At 37.1% G+C, this 24,076-nt stretch overlaps 1 protein-coding gene across 8 annotated transcripts in view; it reads right to left on the bottom strand.

Annotated features, from left to right (window-relative positions):
• The window catches only part of STS (steroid sulfatase), a 113,783-nt gene that overhangs the window by 26,778 nt on the left and 62,929 nt on the right, over window positions 1-24,076 (bottom strand). For all 8 annotated transcript variants that reach the window (XM_075057597.1, XM_075057598.1, XM_075057596.1 and 5 more), the window contains 3 exons: window positions 15,077-15,214; window positions 3,105-3,264; window positions 417-538 (listed from right to left, as the gene is read on the bottom strand). In XM_075057597.1, the coding sequence (XP_074913698.1) occupies window positions 417-538; window positions 3,105-3,264; window positions 15,077-15,214 (420 nt within the window). The remainder of the gene's footprint in view (window positions 1-416; window positions 539-3,104; window positions 3,265-15,076; window positions 15,215-24,076) is intronic.

Genomic DNA, 24,076 nt, shown 5'->3' with positions numbered 1-24,076 from the left:
TCCTTGATTTAGTCTAAACTCTACTTAGCAACAGCTGAAAACATCAGTGTGTTATCAACATTCTTCTCATACTGAACCCAAAACATAGCACTGTACCAGCTACTAGAAAGAAAATTAACTCTATCCTAGCCAAAACCAGGACAGCAAGTTTAAAAAAAAAAAAATAGTTTCAGATACCACAGATCTCAGTACTGTACTGATATGTAGCATTAATGCATAGCAAAAAAACTAATGTCAAACAGTAAAATGGTGAATAGGCACATTCTGGCAAAAAGAAAAGTGAAAAGGAAGGATAAAGGCTAGATATTTTAAACAATTTATTTGTTACTATAGCCCAGGGCTTTTTCTTGATTCTTTTCAAGCTGCAATAAAAATTATATGAAATATTTAAAATGTGAACAGGCAAGTTTACTTACTGTTTCCTGGATGCCAGCGCACTGCATTTAAATATGCATTACAGTAATGGAAGAGAAATTCATGCTTGGATCTGGTTACTTTTCCTTGAAGTAAGGGCATCAGATCATGTCCATCAATAATTCTAAGTAAGAAAGCATTTCAAAATCAGAAGAATAACCCAAAACTCATTTTACTGAGAAGATATTATAATTCTGCATTTACAGTACTTAAAAAAATAAATCTGAATGGCCACCCCCAGTTGGTCAGTTTGGAGAAAAACCCTCAGGTGCTCTTCCCCTTTGATTTTTACATTATTTAAGGAAACATTAATTTTACATTTTGCCATTAGGAGTGGTTGTTTCCTCAACTCTTTTTTTTTTTTTTCTTTTTTTTTTTCCTGAGAAAGTGACCAGTCGTGAATAAATTGCTACAACACAGTCCTCCAGGCATACATGCTCAAGCTGTTTGGGAGTAGTCTGGCCAAAGTAACTCTAAGACAAGAGAAATGTATGTTGTGCTGCTAGCATCCCCAGAAGTAACGGTAAGAACTCTGTCCAGCAAATTATGTATGCCAGAATTTAAGACAGAAGAAGTAATTTCACAGTTGAAAATGAATTATGTTTAAAAAGGTGTTTATCAAGTACATACACACAGAGAAATATATATATACAAATTCTCTAAATGCTGCTGGACAATTTTGATCGTGCTTTTAAGGAGTCAGTGAATTTACATCAAAATGGAGTTATACAATAAGCAAGGCATTTAAATGTTTCCATAAATTAAGCCTTTGAATTGCTGGAATCAGCTGGCAGGGGAAAAATCACAATCTGCATTTTTGACCTGTTGTGAATTACAAATTTACAAGAAGTTTTATAGGAAATTACATTTTGCTGATATACAGATCAGCAGGCAATTCTTTTTAAAGCATTTTGAGCAACATCTCATAAAAACTTTTTTGAAGCTTTTAAAAAGTTTAAAAATGTCTATGTTAATTTTCATTACCATGTAAAACCCTTTCTCATTAGTGTAACTACTACAAGAGAGGTACTAACTTCACTTTTTTAAGGCATGAGCTACATATGACTATGAAATTCTTGGCAGCAATTGTATGCAACAGCACCATTCTGAGTAGGACTCTTCTCAAAGGATGGACAGGAAAACGTCCTGGAATTCCAAATGTTGTCCAAAAGCTCTGCTTTCTGGGTGCATCCCTGTCTGTGGGAGTTTGTTGAATTAGTCTTTCCAACTTCCAATTTGTCCTGTTTTCTTGCCTGAGTAATGCACTCTTGTGTCACCCCTGCAGGCTTGCTCACTGTAAAGCTGAGAGCAGGATAGATGCACATCTATTGGAGACTTTCTGTTTTACAGCCTGTTGATGAGGAGAAGGGTGTCTCCAGTGCATTCCCACAACTGCTGGCTTCAGGGGGATATATGAGACTTTTCTTCCTGATGACTTGTTTTTCTTCTTTAACTAGGAGCACCTCCCCCTTTCCTTTTTAACCTGCTCCCTCCCAGTGACTGAATCCTAATCATAGTAATTGCCCTTATTTCTCAGGAAGAGTTCAGTGGAGTGATAGGAACCCAGCTGCTGGATCAAAAATGCTTCACGCTAGTCCATGACCTACCATGAAGCAGTAATTATGGCACCTAGTCTACACAGAAGAACTAGAGTGGAGCAACTTGCAAGCAGAAGTTACACAAGTATATTGGGATTTCTATCAAAGAGATCAAAATAAACCATCGATGCTTAGTCTTCATTCAAGCAATATGAAAACGAAGTGTGTAAGATCTGCCCACATTAAGAACAATCTGAACTGCTTAGGTTTGACAGTTACTGCTTGTAGGGGATCTCACAGGACCAGCCTGACTAATTTCTCACATCTTACACATGTCCTGCCCTGCCATTTCCTTCAAGCACTCAATGAACCATCATTAGCAGAGTGTCTCTGCTCACCACTGGTTTTCCCCACGTGGATGCTGGATGCTTTTGTGCTCAAAAGCTGTTTGTGTGTGGTAGATGTGTTCAACGCATAAGTGTATCAGCAGGTTCCTCCAGTTACTGGATTTGGATGGCAACAGAGTTTAGGTGGAGGCACCTTGCCGCCAAGACTGGCTATCTCCTGAACAAGACAAAGCACAGGGATGTAGGAGTGTGTATAAAGCATCTTATGAATTTTAGAAGTCCAGTGGGTTTTCTTATCAGGCTGCAAAACTCTGTAAGAGATTATTTTCACTAACTTGGTTAAAGAATAAAAAAAACTGAGAAAAGCTTAGCTGGCAATTGATGTGGTTTGTTATACTAAGCAGGCAAGGTTGAGCTCATAAAGTTTAAAATAATTTATACTTGCAGTTCCTTTTTCTACCAAGTTCACTCATGCAGAACAGAGCCTTTTTTTGATACATTCATTTTGGCTTTTAGTAAATAATTCTAGGCCTGATTTGACAGTATGTTGCCCTTGGTGGTATTCTCTTCTTGTTGCTTGGTGCTTGTTCTGCAAGTTAAGCTGTATTTACATACAATGTTTCTGTAAAATATATCAGTATGTCAATATGAAAAGAGACAACATACTACTGTAAGCAATGACAAAAAAGTGCTTTTAAAATCTAGCTTTTTCTTTTCATTCTCACCTCTATCTTAATAGACATCACCAGAACGTATAAAACACTCATAAGACTTTCTCTAAAACAGAGATAACTACAGACCATACCTGTCAGAGGGTAACTGTGCCTCTGCAAGTTTGACTATGGTGGGAAATATATCCATGTTACTTGTTGGCTCATCAATATAAGCACCAGCTTGTATCACTCCAGGCCAACGGAGAAGCCCTGGCACACGAATACCTCCTTCCCAGTTCATTGATTTTCCACCTGAAAAATGAAAGTTTCGTTTGCTAAGAAATTACTTTCTTAGAAAAATACACCCCCCTCCCACGATTCAATTTCCAAATATTAAATATTCTGTCTAGCTAAAATCTTTTCATTAAATGTATTTATCTTTTTTTTAATTTGCTAGGTTTAGAATTTCCACCTACAATCAGTATCTTTCTCACAGTAAATCTACTAAAGTGTATTAGAGCTTATAAAATGTATTTAGTTTACAAACAAAACTAAATAACAGCTGTAGGAGATAAAAAGGCACCTTGCAGGAATCTTCATATAGAATTTGGTCTAGATAGTGTGCCACACAGCTATGTGAAGATATAACCAAAAAACAGGAATCAAAAATAAATTAAGGTATACCTAGATGTCTGAGGTATGAACCCAGAGAGGATATATGGTATTTTATTAAAAATGGTGCTTAATGACTTTAGATAGAAGAAAGTACTAACTTAAATATGTTACTGAATTCTCCAATTCAATGCATTAGGAAGAAATTCGCTACAGTGATGGTAGATCTCAGGATGCCGTGAAGACCTTTTTGACTTCTAAAACAACACAGTTGCATCAAATGTGCTATCAGCTGACTGTATTCAACACAACATTGCTTCCATTTCCTTTGTTTTTACAAAATCCATCACTGCCCAGTCCTCCTGACATCTTTGCAGAAGGGCAATGTGTTTATTCTATGACAATATTTCTACCATTACTTAATATATGATTGACACAACTCTGTATGAAGAGCTTTCACAAGTACCATTATTGGTATCTTCCACAGTCATGTGACTATGTACAGCACTTCAGGTTGATCTTTGAAATTAATATATCACTTGGAAAAAAATATTTCTTGTAAACAGATGGGGTTTGGATGTAGTTAATCATGGTCTGGGCCAGGCATTTACAACTAAATTGATATTGCTTTATATAATAGAAATGTCTGAAAGAAGAGGAATTAACTGAATTAAGCAGCAATTAAACATCAACTGAATCAAACAGCAATTCATGGTTCAAACTAAACTACTATGAGCCTATTTTTCCTGTAGCTCCCTTTTTCAAGTAAAAAAAACCACAAAAGAACAAAGTATTACAACAAAGTACTTCAATAGTTCTGTCTCCTCAGCCTCTTAGACCTTCAAAACACCACCTAGATGCTAATATCTTTGGTGTTGAGCCCAGGCCTTACCATACATGCTGTCTATCTTACTGATGACTCAATGATCTTTTCTATTTCAGTATTGAGGGGTTCAGAACCCACCTGCTTTTCTACAGGTTTTTCACTGCTCATACAGGTAAGTGGCAACTTCAAGAGAGAAAACTACTTTGCATAGATCTTTACCCATTATATATATATACACACACACAGTTTTGTGGCTGAAAAAACTTCAGCTCATGATTCTTTGTTATATCGGATTTTTGCTTATTTGTTTCATGGGCTTTATCAGAATTCATAATATTGAATAGTCAGGGACACATAATTATCTAGTCTGATGTCAGAAAACTTAGACTTTCTAACATCCAACATTACGTCAAGCAACAATCTTTGCTTAAGTTGTTTTTGGAAAGCAGTGCCAAGTTCAGAACTTAAGAAGACTGTTTTTTAGAGCAGTCTTAAAAATTTACTCTTGTCACTGCATCAAATGCAATTCCATTCTCACGATAAAGCACATGGCCACCTATTCTAAAACTGAGGAATAAGATGCATGGAGTATTTTTGTTTACATTCTTGCAAAAAATATGATTTTCAACACAAAAATCTAAAGAAAATGTAGATTTAATTTATAAAGGTGTTATTTGGTGAGGTTTAAAACACTTGTCACCTAGCAGAAGGAAGTGTTCACCCAACAGTATGCTGATCCGTTGTTAATACACTTGGTGAAGACCAGGTTAGATGTCAATAGACTGTGTGCATCTTCTGTAGAAAAGATTACTCTACCCATGTATAACAGTCATTAAGATTTTAAAAGTTTGGTGGGGATTATGTGTTACCTAGCAGGAAAGTGTCAAGATTAATATCCTGACTGAACTATGGTTCACAGAAAATCTTGTTGAGGGGGAGTAGTTAAATCTGAATAAAAACACAAGAAAAGTATACAGACATAAAATTACAGATATCCTCAAATTAAGATATTTTCAGTGAACAGTTATGCTAGGGAGATGATTTAGTTCATGAGCCAGGTCCTAGTTTTGTGTACACGTCACAGCAGCTTGTTGGCTGGACAGTGCAGAGACAGAAAACTGAGCTGAACTATAACACAGGTAGCTTTAAGTGTGAGGTTCCTTTTATTTCTGTATACCTGTCTGAACCTAGTAACAGCACTAGCTAGATTGGGTTGTTTAAATAAATTCTCATTTTACTGTTGCCTCCTCTGTAATCTGAAGACAGAGCAATTTCAAGCTAAGTGGTGAATCCCATTCCCACACATGATGCAATTCTTAAAACCTCAATATTGGATCACTTTCACAGCTCCTAGGTTCACAGTACAATTTTCCTGAATCACTACAGAACAGGACAGAAAACTTGCACATTACCCAAGCACAAAGGGAGCACTCAGCAAACTCTGCCTCCCTGCTGTGAGGTACAAAAAGCAAAATGGACTCCACAGCAGGGCTATCTCCTTGCTCATGTCTGGGAAGAAGTGACTGCTGTTTTCCTTTCAAAAGACTAATTGGAGCATAATTTTTTGATATCTCTGGAGGTTAGGAATAGCAGGGAACCAGGGCAGGAATTAGAGGTCATTGCGGAAGACTGTCTTCTATTATCTATGCTTATGTGGTGTTCATCTTTATTAGAACTGTGTTTACTGACATCACTACAGTTGCTTAATGCCATTCTATGATTACAAATCCCTTGATATACATTTTCTTTAAAACTCTAGCTGTTAAACATTGTTCAAATTATCTGCATTCTTTTTTCCTTAAAAAATAAAACAAGGTTACACTACTAATGCTTGAAACAGGAACCAAACATCCAAACAGCTAAAATATTAGCAGGAAAATAAAAAATCCACAGAGGGTCATTAATTTAACATGAAATGTCTTGATATTTCAGGATCTGACTCATTAGTTTTGTATTTTGCTTGGACTTAACACTGAAACAGAGAAAAGGCAGCAACCTAGTAGTCTGTATGCCTGGCAAAATCTAGGCCACCTAGCTATATATTATTTTTAAAGTCTTCTAAAAATGTTTTTAAAACAGCATAAAACACCCCAGGCTGTATTTTCATGCTTAGCTATCTATGCTTTCTGAGTAGTTGCACCCTTCAGTGTTATATTGAACAATAGCCTACATTCACCTTCCCTGAAAAATCTGCAGGAGCAGGCGAAGTACAGACATAACTCTCTGCAGTCATCCACAACATGATGTCAAATTTCCATTTTAACCTCATTTCAAATCTTAGCTAAAAGAATATCTCTTTTTCTTCTCCCTCTGGTTTAAACTGACTATTACCTAACTCTGCGAATAGAGCTTTTACAAAGGATGATATATACATGGGAACTCTGTGGTGTATCACTATTAAAATTTTGAATGATGAATGATGAAAACTATTTAAAATAACATTCTTGGATCACTTGGATCATAACCATACTACCCTTTCCTTCCTTCTTACGTTCTTCTACAAACAAAGCTTCCAAAAGCAATTTATTCTCTTGCATGATAGAAAAATACAAGGAAATTAATTATTCTACCCATCTGTAATGGACTTTATGCTACAAATATTGATGATCAAAACTGGTTACTATTGCTTACCTTATAAAATGATCAAACAACAATTTATTTTCAATGGTAAGCTCACTCTTTATTTTACTGATTTTTAATCTGTTTCATGTACTGCTTTTGTTAGTTTTCAACCTGAGCTGTTCTTGTACAGGTGAACGTAACAGACATAGCTCATTTGGACATCTTCTCATCTGACCTTTCTTCCAATCAAATGAAATTGTCTCTCGGGATATTTTCTGTTTCAGTCAAATTAAAAGATGGGTTGATTATTTAAAAATCTGGATCACTTGAGAGAGAATATAAAAATACAGTACATTTGAAAAAAAGGTCAACTCCTGCTCTCATCAAAGTCAAAAGTGAAATTCCAACTAGTATCACTAAATATGCAACAGCATAATTCCTGTCAACTTGATTTCTCTGGGACTTACAGATAGGAAACAGTTTACTAATAGCTTCAAGAAACACTGTTGAATGAACTTATCACTGCAATAGATGAAACTACAAAAAGAATAAATTTAAATAAAATATTGGATAATTGATTCCTCCAGTCCTTGTTTAGCTATCACTGACCAGTAGTAGATTTTAAAAAATCAGGGTGTAAGCCCTTAAGAAACATTATTTTTCATGGATATTAACAAGGTAACTATGAATATATGTATTTCTAAGACACAAAGCACTTAAAATTAATGTTGTTCAAAAGGCTTGCCATGATCAGTGTTTGACTGCATTTCCGTTAGCAGCAGAACTCATGACCCACTGCAGCAGCATGACAGTAGCCAAGTGCCTGTATGCATTGTGCTAAATGCTTCATAAATACAAAGAAAGACAATGTTTCTAATGTGCAGGTCCAAGGTAGAGGCAAAATACATTTATCGACGTATCCAAAAGAAGCTGACAGTAAGAGTATTAAGAGATGCAAGGAGACTCCATAGAAAATCCCATATGTAACAGTGGGATAGATGTCAATGAGCGGTAATGCGGGAGGACTTCTATTGTCTGCGTGTGTACCACTGAAATAGTATACTGGGAAAAAGTGTGGAGAAAACTTTTTAATGCCTTCGCTGTTTACTGCTATAAAGTATGTAACAGAGAAGACATATTTTATAACATACTAGAAGATAGTTCAAGAAATGAGTCATTAAACAACTAAATAAAAATTACCAAAAAATAATTAGATTCAATATCTCATGGTACCAAAGAAGAATATAATGGCAAATCCTTTAGACCAGTCATCTTAAGCTGCTTGTTTATTCAACGGAGAGAATATTCTATTCATTTACTTATTCTATTAATTCACTTATTCTAAAGTAGAGAACTCAAGTATTTCAAAAACTAACCTCAAAGTTCCCACTTTTCAACAGAGAAATGTCACAGAACTAAAAAAAAAATGCTGGAAAAATTACATAGAAAGTTTTAAGAAGATACTTCAGTTAAACACAATGGTTTCCATATTTCAATCTGAAAATGTTAACAGGATAAGAAGGACCATAATTTATATGTTATAAGTCATAATAACATATAGGTTATAAATTATATATCAGATACAACTTATATGCCAATATAGGATAAATCATTTAGAGATCTGGTATGAATGATAAAGAGCTAAATAGGAAAATACATAGAAACAAAGATTTTTCAAAAAAAATGTATCACGAACTGGAAGTTTCCAAAGGAACTAACAGGCCCAAATGACTCAAAGGTCCTGTTGGCCCAACAGGTCCACAGGAAGTATTAGGTTTCTGAGAGAAACTGTTTCTGATCAAAACATTAAGTAGCCAGGAAAAATGCATTATCATGTATGCATGTAGGAGTACGAAGGTCTTGAGTTGTTGGAAAGAAATTCTTACTAAAACAGCTATTATTTTGGTTTGTGGGTTTTTTTTGTTTTAGAGGCTGTATCTAGATTTAAACCTTTGAAAGATCTTTTACAAGGACCTTCAGGAAAAGTTTCTGGAACATTAATCATGGGTTTGGAGAAAAAAGGTTGTCATGAATCAAAATCTGACTAACAGGCAGGAAACAAAGAGATAAAACAAACAGCTTGTGACACTTTGCAAAAAAAGTCAGCAGTAAAGTATCTTGATGCTACTCTGTCTTAAGTCCCTTGCTATTTTAATATATTTACTTCAATTTTGGAAAGGAAGTGAGCTGTGGAATTGAACAATCCACATATGACAAAAAGTATCACAGCTTGATCAAATTCAGAAGAAAAGATAATGGATTCACACCAAGTTGGATAAACAGGAAACAAGACGCAAGTTCAAATTCTGTAAAAATATTTGCAGTACAATGAACATTAAAGAAAAAATAACTGAACTAGGGTCTATGGTCTTAGTTATTTGTACCATGACCTTCACTGCATACTTAAGAAGAAGGGCCTACGTAAAGACTAATGCTTAATGCACATCTGTAATCAGTAAGATGAAAAGACAACAGGTAGTCTACAGGATGAAATGGATAATATTAAAAAGTAAGTATATAAACAGGTAGTGATACTTCATGGCAAAACCCAAAAGGCAATATTTGTGAAGTAATTTTAGAAGAATACATTGCACAGTTAAAAATATTTCACAGAACAAAATAACAAGAAATTAGGGACAAGGAAAAACTAATCAGTTAAGAATGATGAGAGAGACTGACAAGACAATTCTCTTCTGAATGAGGTATTAAAGGGAAAGAGGCATAATAAAAGTATACAAAACAATGGTCACCTAGATGAAGTATAATAAGTTTTCCCTCCTTTATCCTATTCAATGAGAAAACAGTATTAAACTTCAAGATGTTCCATGAAATTTGTAACTGTCCCATTTCAAAATAGTAAATGAAAGCACCGTGTTCTCATTGCCAAATGATTTAGGCTGTGCTAAGAATTCAGAAAGACTGTTGTGGTTTAAACCCAGCCAGCAACAAAGCACCACACAGCTGCTCGCTCACTTGTCCCCCCCAGCCCTGGTGGGATGAGGAGAAAATATAAAGAAAGGCTCGCGGGTTGAGACAAGGACAGGGAGGGATCACTCCCCACTCATGGGCACAGGCAAAAGACAGGCTTGACTTGAGGGAGAAACAAAATCAATTTAATTTACTACCAATCAAATCAAAACAAGGATACTGAGAAGTAAAACCAGATCTTCGAACACCTTCCCCCCACCCCTCCCTCCTGCCCGGCTCAACCCCCCTCCCGGTTCTCTCTCCCTCCTCCCCCCGGCAATGGGGGCTGGGGTCGGTTCCTCACCCCTGGTCTCTGCCGCTCCTTCCTCCTCAGGGGAGGAGGACTCCGCACCTGGGCCCTGCTCCGCCGTGGGGTGTGTCCCACGGGAGACAGTCCTCCACCAACTTCTCCAATGTGGGTCCTTTCCACAGGCTGCAGTTCCTCACAAACTTCCCTGCCATGGGTCCCTTCCACGGGCCAATCTTCAGTCCCAGCCTGCTCCAGCGTGGGCTTCCCCACAGAGTGGCGGCCATCTTGGGGGGCCTCCGCTCCCCTCCATGGCTGGGGGGGACAGCCTGCCGCCTCACCGCGGGCTGCGGGGGCATCCCCTCCTGCCTTCCTCCCTGACCTCGGTACCCACAGAGGGGTTCCTCTCCCGTTCCAATCCCCCACTCCCTGCAGGTTTCCCCTCTTAAATCTGCTCTCCCACCGGTGTTTCCACTGTCCCTGAGGGGCTCGGCCTGGGCCAGAGGCGGGTCCGGCTTGGAGCCGGGGGAGCTTCCAGCAGCTTCTCACAGGAGCCGGCCCTGCAGACCCTCACCCCATACCAAAACCCCACCACACAAACCCAAAACAAAGACTCAAAGTGGAATTTCATCATCCTATGATGAAAATTTATATAACTCATGCTAAAACTCTTTGTAGAATCTAAATTGTCAGGATTCACATCTCACACCAAGGTCATAATATCTAGGATTAGGAGGAGATCTTAGGGATCTTTATTTACTACACAGCTCCTGCATCTTCCTCCAAGGATTCTGCTCCTGATAACTGTCAGAAAAAGGCCACTAGAAAGACAGGCTGTGATTTTGATTCATCACTTCAATATTACTATATAATGTCTTCTAAAAAAGGCTACTGACGAGATGAACCAGACTGTGTTTGACAGCAACTAGTTAAACATTGTGTTAGCTCTGGTTTCTAATTTCAAGGGCTATCCAAATTTACAGTGACTGTTCCACAGTCAGAATCCAGAGTAATAAAACTTTCAAATAGAAATTTCCCCTCTTTGCGTTCAGTCTCGCAGTGCTAGCCTAACTCTCCAAAATCCTCTTAAATTTTATTATTGGGGCTCATTTGGTGGGATATCAAGACAAATTAGTGCGTTCAAATTGTGGAGATCTGTTGAGAGCTTTTGATTTTAGGGCAGAACCAATTATTGCTGAGCATACTGCTCCAGCTCTGACAAGAGGGTGAAGTGGCTTGATTCATATTCACATTCATGCAGTGCTGATATATAAAAAGATAAGTAGTGGAGATTGTCTAGCAGAGACAGGGAGAAAGGACGTGCATGCCTCCCAGTTTTGTAAACTACTCATCAGATGAAGCAAATTCCTAGTGCATGCACACATGAGCACAAGATTGTCCTTTTGCTTTTTTAGGCACATTGTTCTATCAGCGCCTGAGACTTAGGGGTTCACAGGTCTCGTTTTCATTAAATCTGCCAGAGATGTAGAGACCGCTAACACTTTTCATTGTACATGACTGTTAATACGAATAAATTACTATGCATGAAAATTGCTAATTATGCAATTAATTGATCACTTCCACTTCAGCCCTTCTGAAAATTATGCATAATATACCTGTTAAATTAAGGACTGATATGGAGATGGAGAGGGTGGAAGATAAAGCAGAAATCATTGTATTTTAAAATGGTAAAAGTATATTCAACTGATTGCATGGGTCTTTTCATTTCTTTTTATTTTATTAAGAATGTCTCTCATACCACAATTATTGTGTTTCTTATATAGTGATTATTTTCTATCCCATAGTATATTACAACATTTGCCAGCATAGCATAGGTGGTAACTGTAAACCACACGATTCATTTTAAAAATAAGAAGACCCATCGCTCCCCAAGTAACCCTATCAGTCAGATTTTTTATTAATTCAGGTAAGACCTATTTCAAATTGTTCTCCATTCTTTAAGTATGAATACAAAATTTTGTAGAAAAGAATCTATTCAATCAAAGTTGCTCAGGAAGGCATTTTCCCTAGTGTATTTGTCTTTTTGTTCCTCCTTGTCATTTATCCTGTATCTTATGTCTGGCATTCTAGAAGGCAAGTATTTTTTAGACCTTCTGAAACACCTCAGGCTGTGCCTACAGCTACAGATATGTAACCATATGGTTCCTTAATTACTTAAATCACTATGCAAGGCCTATGTGCTAACGTTCAAGATACATTTCACTCTGGTGTTAGCCCAAGGGGACCCATCTGATAGTTTGTAACCTCATGACTTCGGCATTCCTTGTTTTGCTTCCGTACCATTTCCTTTGCAGCTCTCTTAAAATATAAGGGTGATTTCTCAGACAGATACCTACTGACTAAAAACTGTGGAGTCTTCTCACCAGAAAACCTCACTGTATTGTTATTGCTTACTGTATACGTCTATCTTTCTTCCTTTTTGCAGTTTTGCAGATGATACAAAACTGTGAGAAGTAGCTGATCCACTGATGGTTGTGCTACCATCCAAAGGGACCTTGACAGGCTGGAGAAATGGGCCAAAAGGAACCTCATGAAGTTCAGCAAAGGGCAATACCAAGTCCTGCATCTGCAGAGGAATAACCTCTAGCACCAGCAAAGGCTGGGGGCTGACTGGCTAGAAAGCAGCTCTGCAGAGAAGGACCTAGGGGTCCTGGTGGACAACTAGCTGAACGTGAACCAGCAATGTGCCCTTGTGGCAAGGAAGGCCAACATCAGCCTGGGCTGCATTAGGAAGAACGTTTCCAGCAAGTCGAGGGGGGTAATCCTTATCCTCTGCTCAGCACTGGTAAGACACACCTGGAGTGCTGGGTCGAAGTGCAGAGCTCCCCAGTACAAGACAGACATAGGCATACTGGAGTGAGTTCAAAGGAGGGCCAGGAAAATGGCTAAGCAGTTGGAGCGTTTGACATATGAGGAGAGGCTGAGAGAGCTGGGACTGTTCAGCCTGGAGAAGAGAAGGCTCAGTGCAATCTTACCCGTCTGTATGGATACATGGATCTACCTGAGTAAAAAGAACAGAGCCAGGCTCTTCTCAGTGGTGCCCACTGACAGGACAAGAGGCAACGGGCACAAAATGAAACACAGAAAATTCCATTTAAACATAAGAAAAAGCTTTTTTTACAGTGAGTGAGATCAAACACTGGAGCAAGTTGCCCAAAGAGGCTGTGGAGTCTCCACCATTGTGGATTTTCACAACTTGACTGGACACAGACTGGACACAGCCCTGAGCAACCTGCTCTAGCTGACCCTGCTCTGCAAGGGCTAGGACTACAGACCTTGGGAGGTGTCTTCCAGACTCAACTACTATGTGATTTTGTAGTTCTGCAATACTACTTTTTTAAAAAGTCATACCTAAAGGCAATTTACTTCTTTCTCTCTGCAACTAAAAGTTTCAAGTTTGGTAAATGCTTTCCATAAACTGCTGGATTTCTTTCATCTTGTCCCCTGAAATATGAGGGGAAAACAAATCACACAGCCACTTCCTAGTGAAAAAATGAAAAGAACTTTACCTCCGGTAAAAAGACAAGAATATTCACTGCATTTCATTAAAAATAATAAAAACAAGCATTCCTACCCTATTTCAGTAAGATTGAAGATTATTAAAAACATTTTGACATTTATTTTCCTGATGCTGTGTGTCCACCACTCGCACGCTGGAAAACACTGTTTTCTGTAGTTTGTCAAAGGGAATCCTTTATTTCATATTTGACAATGCCTATGAGCAGTCTGTGACTGAATAATCATAATCTTTGATTATGACCAATCTGTGACTGAATGTTATAGCCATGCTATCCAGTAAAATTCCTTGATCTCTACATCCTTCATTCTCTCATCCTATTATCCTATTATCTCTTCTTGTCTGCTTTTCTCAAAAAATACATTGCTGACAATAATTATGTTCACCCCCATGTTGGAACCATGTTCTCAAGGTATCCAGTAGTGTATTACACTCCTGCTGACTGAAGGGATCACCATGCCACGGATATGGGAATGGACAAAATGAGGAAGGCTATTTGCTAAGCTGGAATTTTTTTCTACAAGATCACAATATTGCAACAAAAGCAGTATCTTCCAGCTTTGTTGTGTGATAACACTGGGAGAAAATAAATGTATTACAGTAAGGTAGATTTTAAACACATTTTAAGTCTCCACAGAACAACAGATTTTGGAGTACTGATCTCCACAAGACCTCCACTAAAAGAATACAACTAAACTCTGTCCTTTTAACTAAAGTCTCTCCATTTCCCAATCAGTCTTCAATTCAGTAAGCGTGTTACGCATTATTTTCAAAACTCTCTTCTCCAACTCAGTCTTTTCTGCTTGAAATCTTGTCCTCCTCTGGCTGTTGTCAAACTTGTCCATCCCAAACTCAATCCAACTCCTCTCATTTTTTCTTTTTTAACCTAACTTTCCTTTTCTACTTTTTCTGTAATGAACACACTGGACTCTGTTGCTGGTTCTCCCATCTTCTCTATACCCTATCTTTGTGTGATCCCACTCACTCCATCATATTTAGTTCCTATTTACAATTCCTGATGGCTCACAAACCACCTTTTCTTCCTTTCTATTCTGCTATTCAGCCATTATAGTAAAGTACTATGAACTGACATCCTTCCAAAGCTGTATCTCTGCCCAGTTCAAGAGTGTATTTGCTAGTGTTAAAACTCCACAGAGCTCTGGCTGAGCATGTAGTCTGGTTGAGCTGTTGTATTTGACAAATAAATCCCTTATATTACTGCCTACGTTTGAATTTAGAATGACAGTCATGAGAAGTTTACTATTCAGGAATGGGGTTTTGACATTGGCCACAAACTACATTACAGTTTTGGAGCAAAAACAAGGAGATCATAGTTTCTGACAGTTTTTAAGAATAATGAGAGAATGTTCACCTTTATATATGCCATTGTATCCTCCATGGACTTCTCCAGAACTGGAGATTTCTTCAACATGAGCCCCTTGGTCAGACGTAAAGTATACAAGAGTTTTATCGCTCAGATTATATTTCTCCAGCACATCCAGAACCTGCCCTAAGAAAAAAAAAAAAAAAAAGGAAAAGAAAAAAAGAACAGCTTGAATGACTTCAAGTGGCTTTTTCATTAGTCTTGGCACATACAAATATTGTTGTCCTTTTGCCTTTTAAGATCACTTTCCATACAAACATTATTATACATAGCAATTGGCACCAGGCAGCATACAGTAGGGGACGATTGCACAAGGCTTGTTGCAATCAGGACCATGGTTCAATTGCTGCAGGATTTCTTGGAAGTATAAAATGAGAAGATTTGTGCACATCAGAGAAAAGGGCTCATCCACAGAGAGCCAGTGACCTTTGGAAGCAGTTGCTCTCAATCAAGGAAACCCCTCAGCAAGAAGATTCAAACCACTGAGGATATCTGAAAGAGTCTCAGCATGAAGAATAGAGCTAACAGTTTGGGGGTAAAGCTTTGCTGCCTAGCAACCTATAGAGGCAGCATGGCAAAAATCTCAGCATGAGTGTTAGAATAAGACGTTCTAAGAAAAAAAAGGAAGTTAATGTATGGAGTGCCTCTGGAGACCACATGGTTTCATTATCAAACCTACTAATTAGTCCCTAATTTCTCATCAAATAAGAACAGACATCGACTAAACTCAAAATGTGCAATGCAATAAAAACACACGCGCGTACGTATTTAAAAGAGGCATCCACGTGGATATGCTCCGTAACTCTAAGGTACCATGGGCTCACATTTCATTTTCACAAAGGGCTCCTCACACTACCTTGGCACTGTGGAGAGCTTTGCAGTGAACGTAAATTACATTCAAACCTCTTTAGACTGAATTCTTTAAAGAGGGTTTCTGTATGAATGAGAGTGAAGCCACTCTTTGTAACTTGCTCCAGCAAATTTTATACTGATTAGGAATCTAAAATTATTGGTCCTGGAAACCGACCAAAGTATAAGAATATACTTCTCCACATCAGCCTGCAAATGAGCTTTAACCTTGTCCTTTAGGGATCTCAGAGCATATAAAGATAATTCTGTCTTCACAACCATTTTATCTTTATTCTTTTTATTTAAACATCCAAGAATGGTCCAATTTGAATGTTAATTTTGATTTGCTCACCTGTCCAGTAAGAATTAATTCATCAGCTGATACCCAATTATTGTGTCAAAGAGGATGAGATAAGAACTTTGAAATACAGAGCCTCTTTTAATGATTTTCAGATCATCGTTTCTGTTGCTATGCTCTTTTGCTGGATAAGGAGTAGTTACCTTACATTATTGCTACTATTTCTACTTGTCTTTTAATGTTACAGCATTCTAAAACTGCCTTGTTAAAAGGGTTGACTGTCTTCATTTCTCATCAGCTCAAATGACTGGGTCATGAATAAAGGAACATCAGCAGTTAAATAAGTAATACCTGTTGGTCTTGTTTGTAAACCAGCAGCAAAGAAGAAATGTAAGAGTAGGAGAATTTGTTTATGTAAATTTTGAAATCTCGTGGGAGTTGAAATTTCCCAACAGAGCTGAGGAAAATCTGTTACAAAGGCTGACATTTTAAAGTTGGTGGGTTGAGGGAAAATCATGCAGATCCATCTGACAAGCAATTCGCTTGCTGCAGCAGGTGGACTTAGTGCCAGAAAAGAAAGAGGCAATTTCCCATTGGCTTCTGAGATTGTTTGGAGAGTGTACTTGCTAAGTAATTATAATATCCCTTGGAAAGGTGGCAATGATGATAAAAAAGTGGAGTATATAGATAAATTAGGACATTATGTGTGGGTATTCAGCCACATGACCTCCAGAGTTCCCTTCCAACCTGTATCAATCTATGATTTTATGATTCTATGACAATAATAATAAATGGGATTGCATGAAGAAATATATGTGCAATGACATGCACAGATGCATTTTTTTTACCTACACTGTTTTCCTTGATGAAATTGGATTTTCAAATTCATCCTGTATATAAAATAAAATGAAAATAAAACAAGAATTGCACTCAGTACATTGCATTAAATGATGTCTGGTGATCAGAGACATCTGCTGTCATTCAGTAATGGCCATTTTGATTTCCAAATTAATTTGGGAAAAAATAAGAAGCAATGAAAAATGTCTCACTATCACAAATAATTAAAGCAGTCATCATTATGATTACTTTTTTTTTTTTTTTGAAACAAGGTTGAGTAGCTTGACTTGGCCTGAAAAAAAAAATAAAATCCGACACTTAAATGTTACCCATTTCAGAAAAAACATCCCAATAAAATGCATAGAAAATCTCATCCAAAGCTTGTTGAACTCAGTGGTAAAACTTCCATTTCCTTCATTTGGATTTTGAGACACAAAGAGGACTGGCTACATTAGGGTTAATTAACAAATGCTAAAACGACAATTTATTTTAGCAACAACATTTTTCAGTGCAGATGGACTAACAGTGGTAATTCAATAACACTATTGTCAGAAAATGGCAATCACAATGCACTCGCAGAAATGAAGCAGAACTTCCATTTCTATTTTCATCTTGAACACTGACACCTTCTAGAATGAAAACTATAAATAAGCAATAAAGTGTGTGCTACCAGGAGATAAGCCCCATTAAAGTGCATTTGAATGATGTGGCTACTGTTAACACAAGCAATACATTCACTTATTAGCATTTCTAAATGGTAACCAATACAGAAGAAAAATGCAAAGAATATATTGTGGATCTCTATGAACACATATCCTTCACATGCAGTATTTTATCAATTTTGGAAGCAAATACTACAAAGTGGGCAAAATACATCCTTTACTGTTTTCTTATAACAATTTAATTCCTTTTTTACTCTAACTCCTCCACTCTTATTATTCCTGTAGATTTCACAGAGACTTTAGAATTAAGTTAAAATTGATGTATAAACATTCCCAGGCAATGCCAGTTAATGAACAAGAAAGAGTTTCATCTAATCTATTTTTGCTGCCTAATTGTGGAAGAGGTGAATCACAACTGCAAAAAGGCTTTTTTTACCAGTTGACTAAAAAAGAGAAGACAGGCAGCTAACTCAGAACTAAATGCCTTCATATTAGACATCACAGACAGTAAGATCAATCCTACCCAAAATGCTAGACGTGCAACTACATGAGCAACACACTTTAATGAGTGTGGTGAACAGATAAATGATGTCTGAGTAAGAGAAGATGGTAAAGCTGTATTGCTTCACCCATAAAATATGATTGAAAGGGTATCATATGTCATATGCTCTTGAACTGCAAGAATAGGGCTTCACCTGGTTTAGTATCCCCTTTGAGTCCTATTGCCAGTTGCAGAAAGCAATACAAATTTTAAAAGACTTTTTTGGATGTAAAGAGTTTATACAGAATACAAAAGTGTAGGATAAATAAGACAAAACACTGGGAAAACTGTAGGTCTGTTCAAGCAACAATAGCTGCTATCCCCAGTGTAGGAAATTATCAATAAAAATGGAAGGATTCTTTATTGAAAAGACTCACTTGAAAGCCATGTTCTAAGAAATTAACAGCTGCAATGATCTCTGTGGATGCTACCGTTTTCATTTTTTCTGCTTTGAACAGAACAGATTTGGAAAGACAACATTTCTGAACAACAAAATCAATCTAACACTGAAGGAACTGCATAATTTCTGAAGCTATTTAGCAACTAGAATTTCAGATCAAGTTTCTCCTACTATTGCCATTCTAGGAATGTATACTCCAATGTAGGTGGCTAACACTGTAGCAAAGGCATTAGATCATTGGACAGTTTTCTTTCATTTGTATTTTTTAAGATAAAAACCAGATTAAGGACAGCATTCAGATATTACTTGTTATAATAAGTATGTCAATGTTCCAAAATTTAAGCAAAGCTTCCTCCAAAATATACTGAGGACTGGTCTACATTCTGCTCTCTACTCTTGCTTCAAGTTTTGTTAAATTATAAAGTGTTGTTCCATTCTTAAAATGAAAATGCCAATTTCAATGGAGCAATAGCTATGTGAAAGTGGTAAGGGCAATTGGCTCTGTTCTTTAGAAGGAAAGTGAGAGTGCCATGCCACTTCTCTAACACAGCATGAATGGTAGCTGAACCAGCCTCTCTAACGCTGACTGTAATTTCTGGAGTATATATAAAAAATGACTATTCATTTGAAAACAAGGTACAAACATTGAAAAACAATAATGTGTTTACAAATGTGTTAGTGATTTGGAAAATTGTTCAAAGGTTTAGTCAAGCAAGCATATGAACAAATGCATTTGATTCATAAATTAGCTTACTGTCATTTGAAGTCAATAGGACAGAAATGTTATTTGTATTAATTTGAAATAATTTAGAGTCTTGCAGAAATTATGAATAAAAAGCTCTAGAATACAGAATACTTTTGTGTAATCTAGGCATTAGGACAAAATAGTCTCTACTTGTGAGGAAAGCGTTAAACCAGTTTGCCAGATTTGAAGAAACAACAGGGTTCAGAAAGAGGGTTAAGGATCTGTCTCAGGACAAAACAGTTGACGACAAAGGGAATTCCTGTAAATATAATATAAATATTCTTTTCCCACTCCAGCAGACTTTCACATGCCTCTGTTGTATCCAGAAAGTTACAGTAAGCTTGAGACAATTATTGGACAAAGAGTCATCTGGGAAGACCAGGCACCACATCTCTGCCTAGAAGAGGCAGTTTGAGGTTTTTTTGTTGTTTGTTTGTTTTATTATTTGCTGTTTCAGAATTCCCTACTGATACTAATGTTTGTTTTTGAATAGCATCATTAACCAGAATCACAACTAACTTGTAGTCAGCTGAAGGGGTTCACCTCTGTGAGTGGCAAGCCAGGAGTGCTTTGAATACAAGCATAAACTCCTACAAATTAACCCTACATGCCTAAGTATCTGGAAGCCTATATTTCTCCCAGAAAAGATATTGATGCCATCCAACTATATAGGCACTACATAGGAAACCTCTTGGGACCCTCTTCCTGCTACAGGAGTTAAATTAAGGTAATTCCACAGTTCATCTTTTCAGGGCTCAAAGGCTAAGATTTTCACCTCATGAGAACTTAATGTTGCAACTTTTACACCCCATCATTCACAAGCCAACAATCATTTTAATCTCTATGTTGGTTTTGTATGATGAAAAAAGATACTTCACTCTTTAATGCACTGATCTGATGACAAAATCCACTGACTAAAACCTTTGTATAAAAACAAGCTTAGTAACTAAGACCAAGACATCCCTATCTTAATTTTAGCGTTTGTACAATTCAGGTTATAAATATGCAAATGTTTCTGTGGTATGCTCAGAGTCATCCAGTTTCCCCTTGATAAATATGTAAATCAGCTTGTCTCTGCTGTGGGGAAGTAATTATCACTTTCAGACCTAGTCATTGAGCACAACACTTGAGGTAAAGATGGAAAATAATAAAACCATTGACAGCAACACAAGAAGTAGCTGCACATATGGTGAACAGTACATAAACTCCACATGCAACTTGTTTAACATTCAGAGATAGAACACAACCACTGGAAAGTGGAAATTCTGGGACGAAGCAATAGGTTGGTATTGCAGCACATTATCTAGCCAGTCAACAGAACATATCCACCTAAGACGATGGGTGATTCTGCACAGGGGGAGCATTAGCATTTGAACCTCAAGGGTGAGAATGAATACTAGCTAGTATAACTGTTTGACTAGCACAGAAAATAAATGCGTAACTAATTATAAAATGTACAATACTTCCTGCAGGAAGAAAGTGGAGTGTAGATTCAGTGCAAAGTCTTGAATCAGTCGTACTGTGCTACCATTATTTTTCAAGTTACGCTACGGAAACAGCCCACACACTGAAGTTTTCTCCAAAGTACAAAGCTGGAGTCTCAAATGTGCCAAGTTCCTCCTACGATAGGTTAGTGGGATCTTCAATGTCAACAGAACATTCTGCCAAAAAAGTAGCATCTGGTTCTGAAAAAGCACATCTATATTAGTGTTTTAATTCAGATCAGGAGTGCATATTTACAGTAAATCCAATCACGGACAGTTGATATATTTCTATTTGCATAGCAAAGCCCTCTTGGATTTCATGACCTGGAATCCTTTCAAATTAAACTAAACTCAAGGATGGACTCTGGGGATGCACCTAAGGCACTCGTGGGTCTCCTGTCTCTGCTGGTGTGCTGACAGCCTCTCCCCAGCTTGGAAGACAGTTCAGACCCGCCGCTGTTGGCAGTTCAAAACACGGTAGGATTGACGAATCCGACACTGAAACTCTGGTGCTTGCACAATCAAGGTCCTCCACCTGTGCATATTGCAGATACACAGAGGGTGGGATTTACACACAGTGTACACATCTACAGCTGACATAGTTACTATAAACATTTTTTAAAGTCAGTGAAGCAAAAGAAGCATTTCCATGCGCAGCTCACCTATCTTAAGATGAATGCATTTGGCCCCCAAAATTCTGAAGTCTTTTCACAGTGAGGTAAGGTGAGGCAATTGACCCAGATTTAACTACCTCCAATTACCATTCAAATCAGTAGTTGTTAGGTCCAGACAGTCTGTAGAACATCAAACACTCTTCTGTTGGATTCCCCTAGACTCAAGGTGAGACAAGTGAGCGTAAGCACTCAGAGAAGAGCAGTCTTTAAAAAAACCAAAGCAACTTTGGTGTGGGGTCAGCTAAGCTATCAGTGCGAATTTGCTTTCTGTTTGGATTTGGATTGCCATGTAATTGTAAACTTGTATTTGGCTTGTGACTGTTTATACAGTCTTATAATGTGTCTTTCAGACCCTCAGGATAAATTTTCAGCATAGTGCACCACAGATTAGGTATGCACTGCTTAACAGCTACAAATAAATCAACCTAATTTTGACTTATAATTCAGTATAAGTTTTTCCTAGAGATGAGTACCACATCTCTTATTTTTCTTATTCATAGAGGGTTCAAATTATTTTGTAAACGTGAAAGTTGGAATGATACTTCAGATATATATAAATACATGTGGATAATAAAGCACAGAGTTAAGAGGTGGTGATGAAAGTTGTGAAGACCTGTAAGTATAGCTGAAATATAGACAATGCAGGATGGAAAGGTTTTCATATTTACATCAGTTCTGCAACACTAATGATGGATCATTAAAGGTCAAAAGTATAACTATTCGGTGGCTATCTCCTTATTAGTATTGAAATTAGCTAATAAATGTATTGCTTGAAATTCACTTTTAGACCTTACATCTGTTGAACATAAGGCTATGTATTTCTAATGTAAATCTTAATTTTTAGCCTGCTTAAAATGCTAAAATATGAGAGATGGTCATGCAATTTTAGGAGGGTCCATTGAATCTGCATTTTGCATGACAGCTGTGATAACTTTTTGGGTAAATTTGCATCTTCATTCTGCACACATCTGAGAATAAGATGCCATTTCACACATACAACTAAGATGCATAATGCAAAAGACACTTTCTAGTTCCCCACTTTGAGGTCTCCCATGCCTTCTTTCAAATTCTGGAAAGGATTTTTTTAGGTAGGACCTAGGCAAACTGTGATGACAACCGAAGAATGCTATTCTTTTTTGAATTAGACTGTCAGGTGAAGTTAAGGCTTCAGCTATTTGATAATTCCAATATATGCTGATGGTGATTGATTCAGTAATTGTGGAGTGATAAAAGAAATTCTTCTCTATATCTTCAAAGGTTTAAACATTTATTAACATCAGACTCAGTTTTAAACTAAATATGTATATGCTCTTAGATCCAAATGCATAATGCCAACATTTTGCCAGATTAAAATATGAAGAATTATGAAGAATTTAAAACAGGGCAAGTAATTTAACCCTGCATTTTAATCCTCTGAACTTTTCTGAAAATTTCAAAGTATTTGTCAATGTGTTTGTTTCATTTTTATAACTTTCATTAAATAAAATTGGAACTGTGATAAAATTGGATGACATTAGAGCCTAAGCATTTCTTGTCTTAAAACAGGCAAACTTTTTAATCTTTGCTGAATTTGGGAGTGGGTTTTAAACAGTTGCTATAATCATATACCATGAAGTTAAGAGGAGTTTTATCAAGATCGAATTAATATTCCTCATGAAATCTTAATTATTTTCAGTTCCCGGTTTTCTGATTTTAATTGTGCAAATCTAATCTTATATGAAAGTAGCTGTGCATTAACTCACCCACAAAACACAAGATAGTTTTTTCCCCTTGACATGACCATCACCATGCACACTTGCTAACTCACCTACTTCTCTAATTGCTTTTGGGCAACTCAGTGGCTTTTGTGCCTTAGTACTAGTAGACACTTGAAGCTTAATGTGCAATCACCATCCCCAAACCATGCTAGCTGTGAATGAATCTCTGTATAGACACTGTTAATACCAATAAGAAAGCAAGCCTGACTGTGAAAATTGTCCTCAAGGGATTTTTCCACTAATTAATGTAAACTCCAATTTGTCTTCTCTAGATGACATCCTGAACTTAGTAAAAAACAACAAATAAATTGAAGGCCACAAATCTTTCTTTATGATTCAGCTTTTTTTCCAAATTATTCTCCTTCTTTTCTTTTTCTTTTTTTTTTTTCTTGTATGTGTGTGTGTTCAATATGACAGTATCTATGCTGATTTAAACTCCAGAGGATCCTTTCACAAGGGAAGGCAAATAAGTTTTCAGGTCATCCTCATTGATCATAGATGACTAGCTCAGAAGATTGCTCACTAGCTTATGAAATGGGACTTTGATTCCTTAATTCATCTAAGTGCTCTTGAAAAAGTATTCCCAGCCTATTTGGAAAGAGCTTTTGTAGAAGCTTCAGAGTAATATTCAGTAGCACAGCAGATGTCTGCAAGAAAAAAAAAAAAATCTGCCTTTTTCTGATCTGAGGCCTGGAAAGAGAAATATGTCACTCTCGTTTTAAACTGCTTTGAAAATACTTG

The sequence above is a fragment of the Buteo buteo genome, chromosome 25 (assembly GCF_964188355.1).
Source record: "Buteo buteo chromosome 25, bButBut1.hap1.1, whole genome shotgun sequence".
NCBI lineage: Eukaryota > Metazoa > Chordata > Aves > Accipitriformes > Accipitridae > Buteo > Buteo buteo.
Note: the sequence above shows the minus strand (reverse complement) of the source record. Positions and strands in the feature narration are given on the sequence as shown.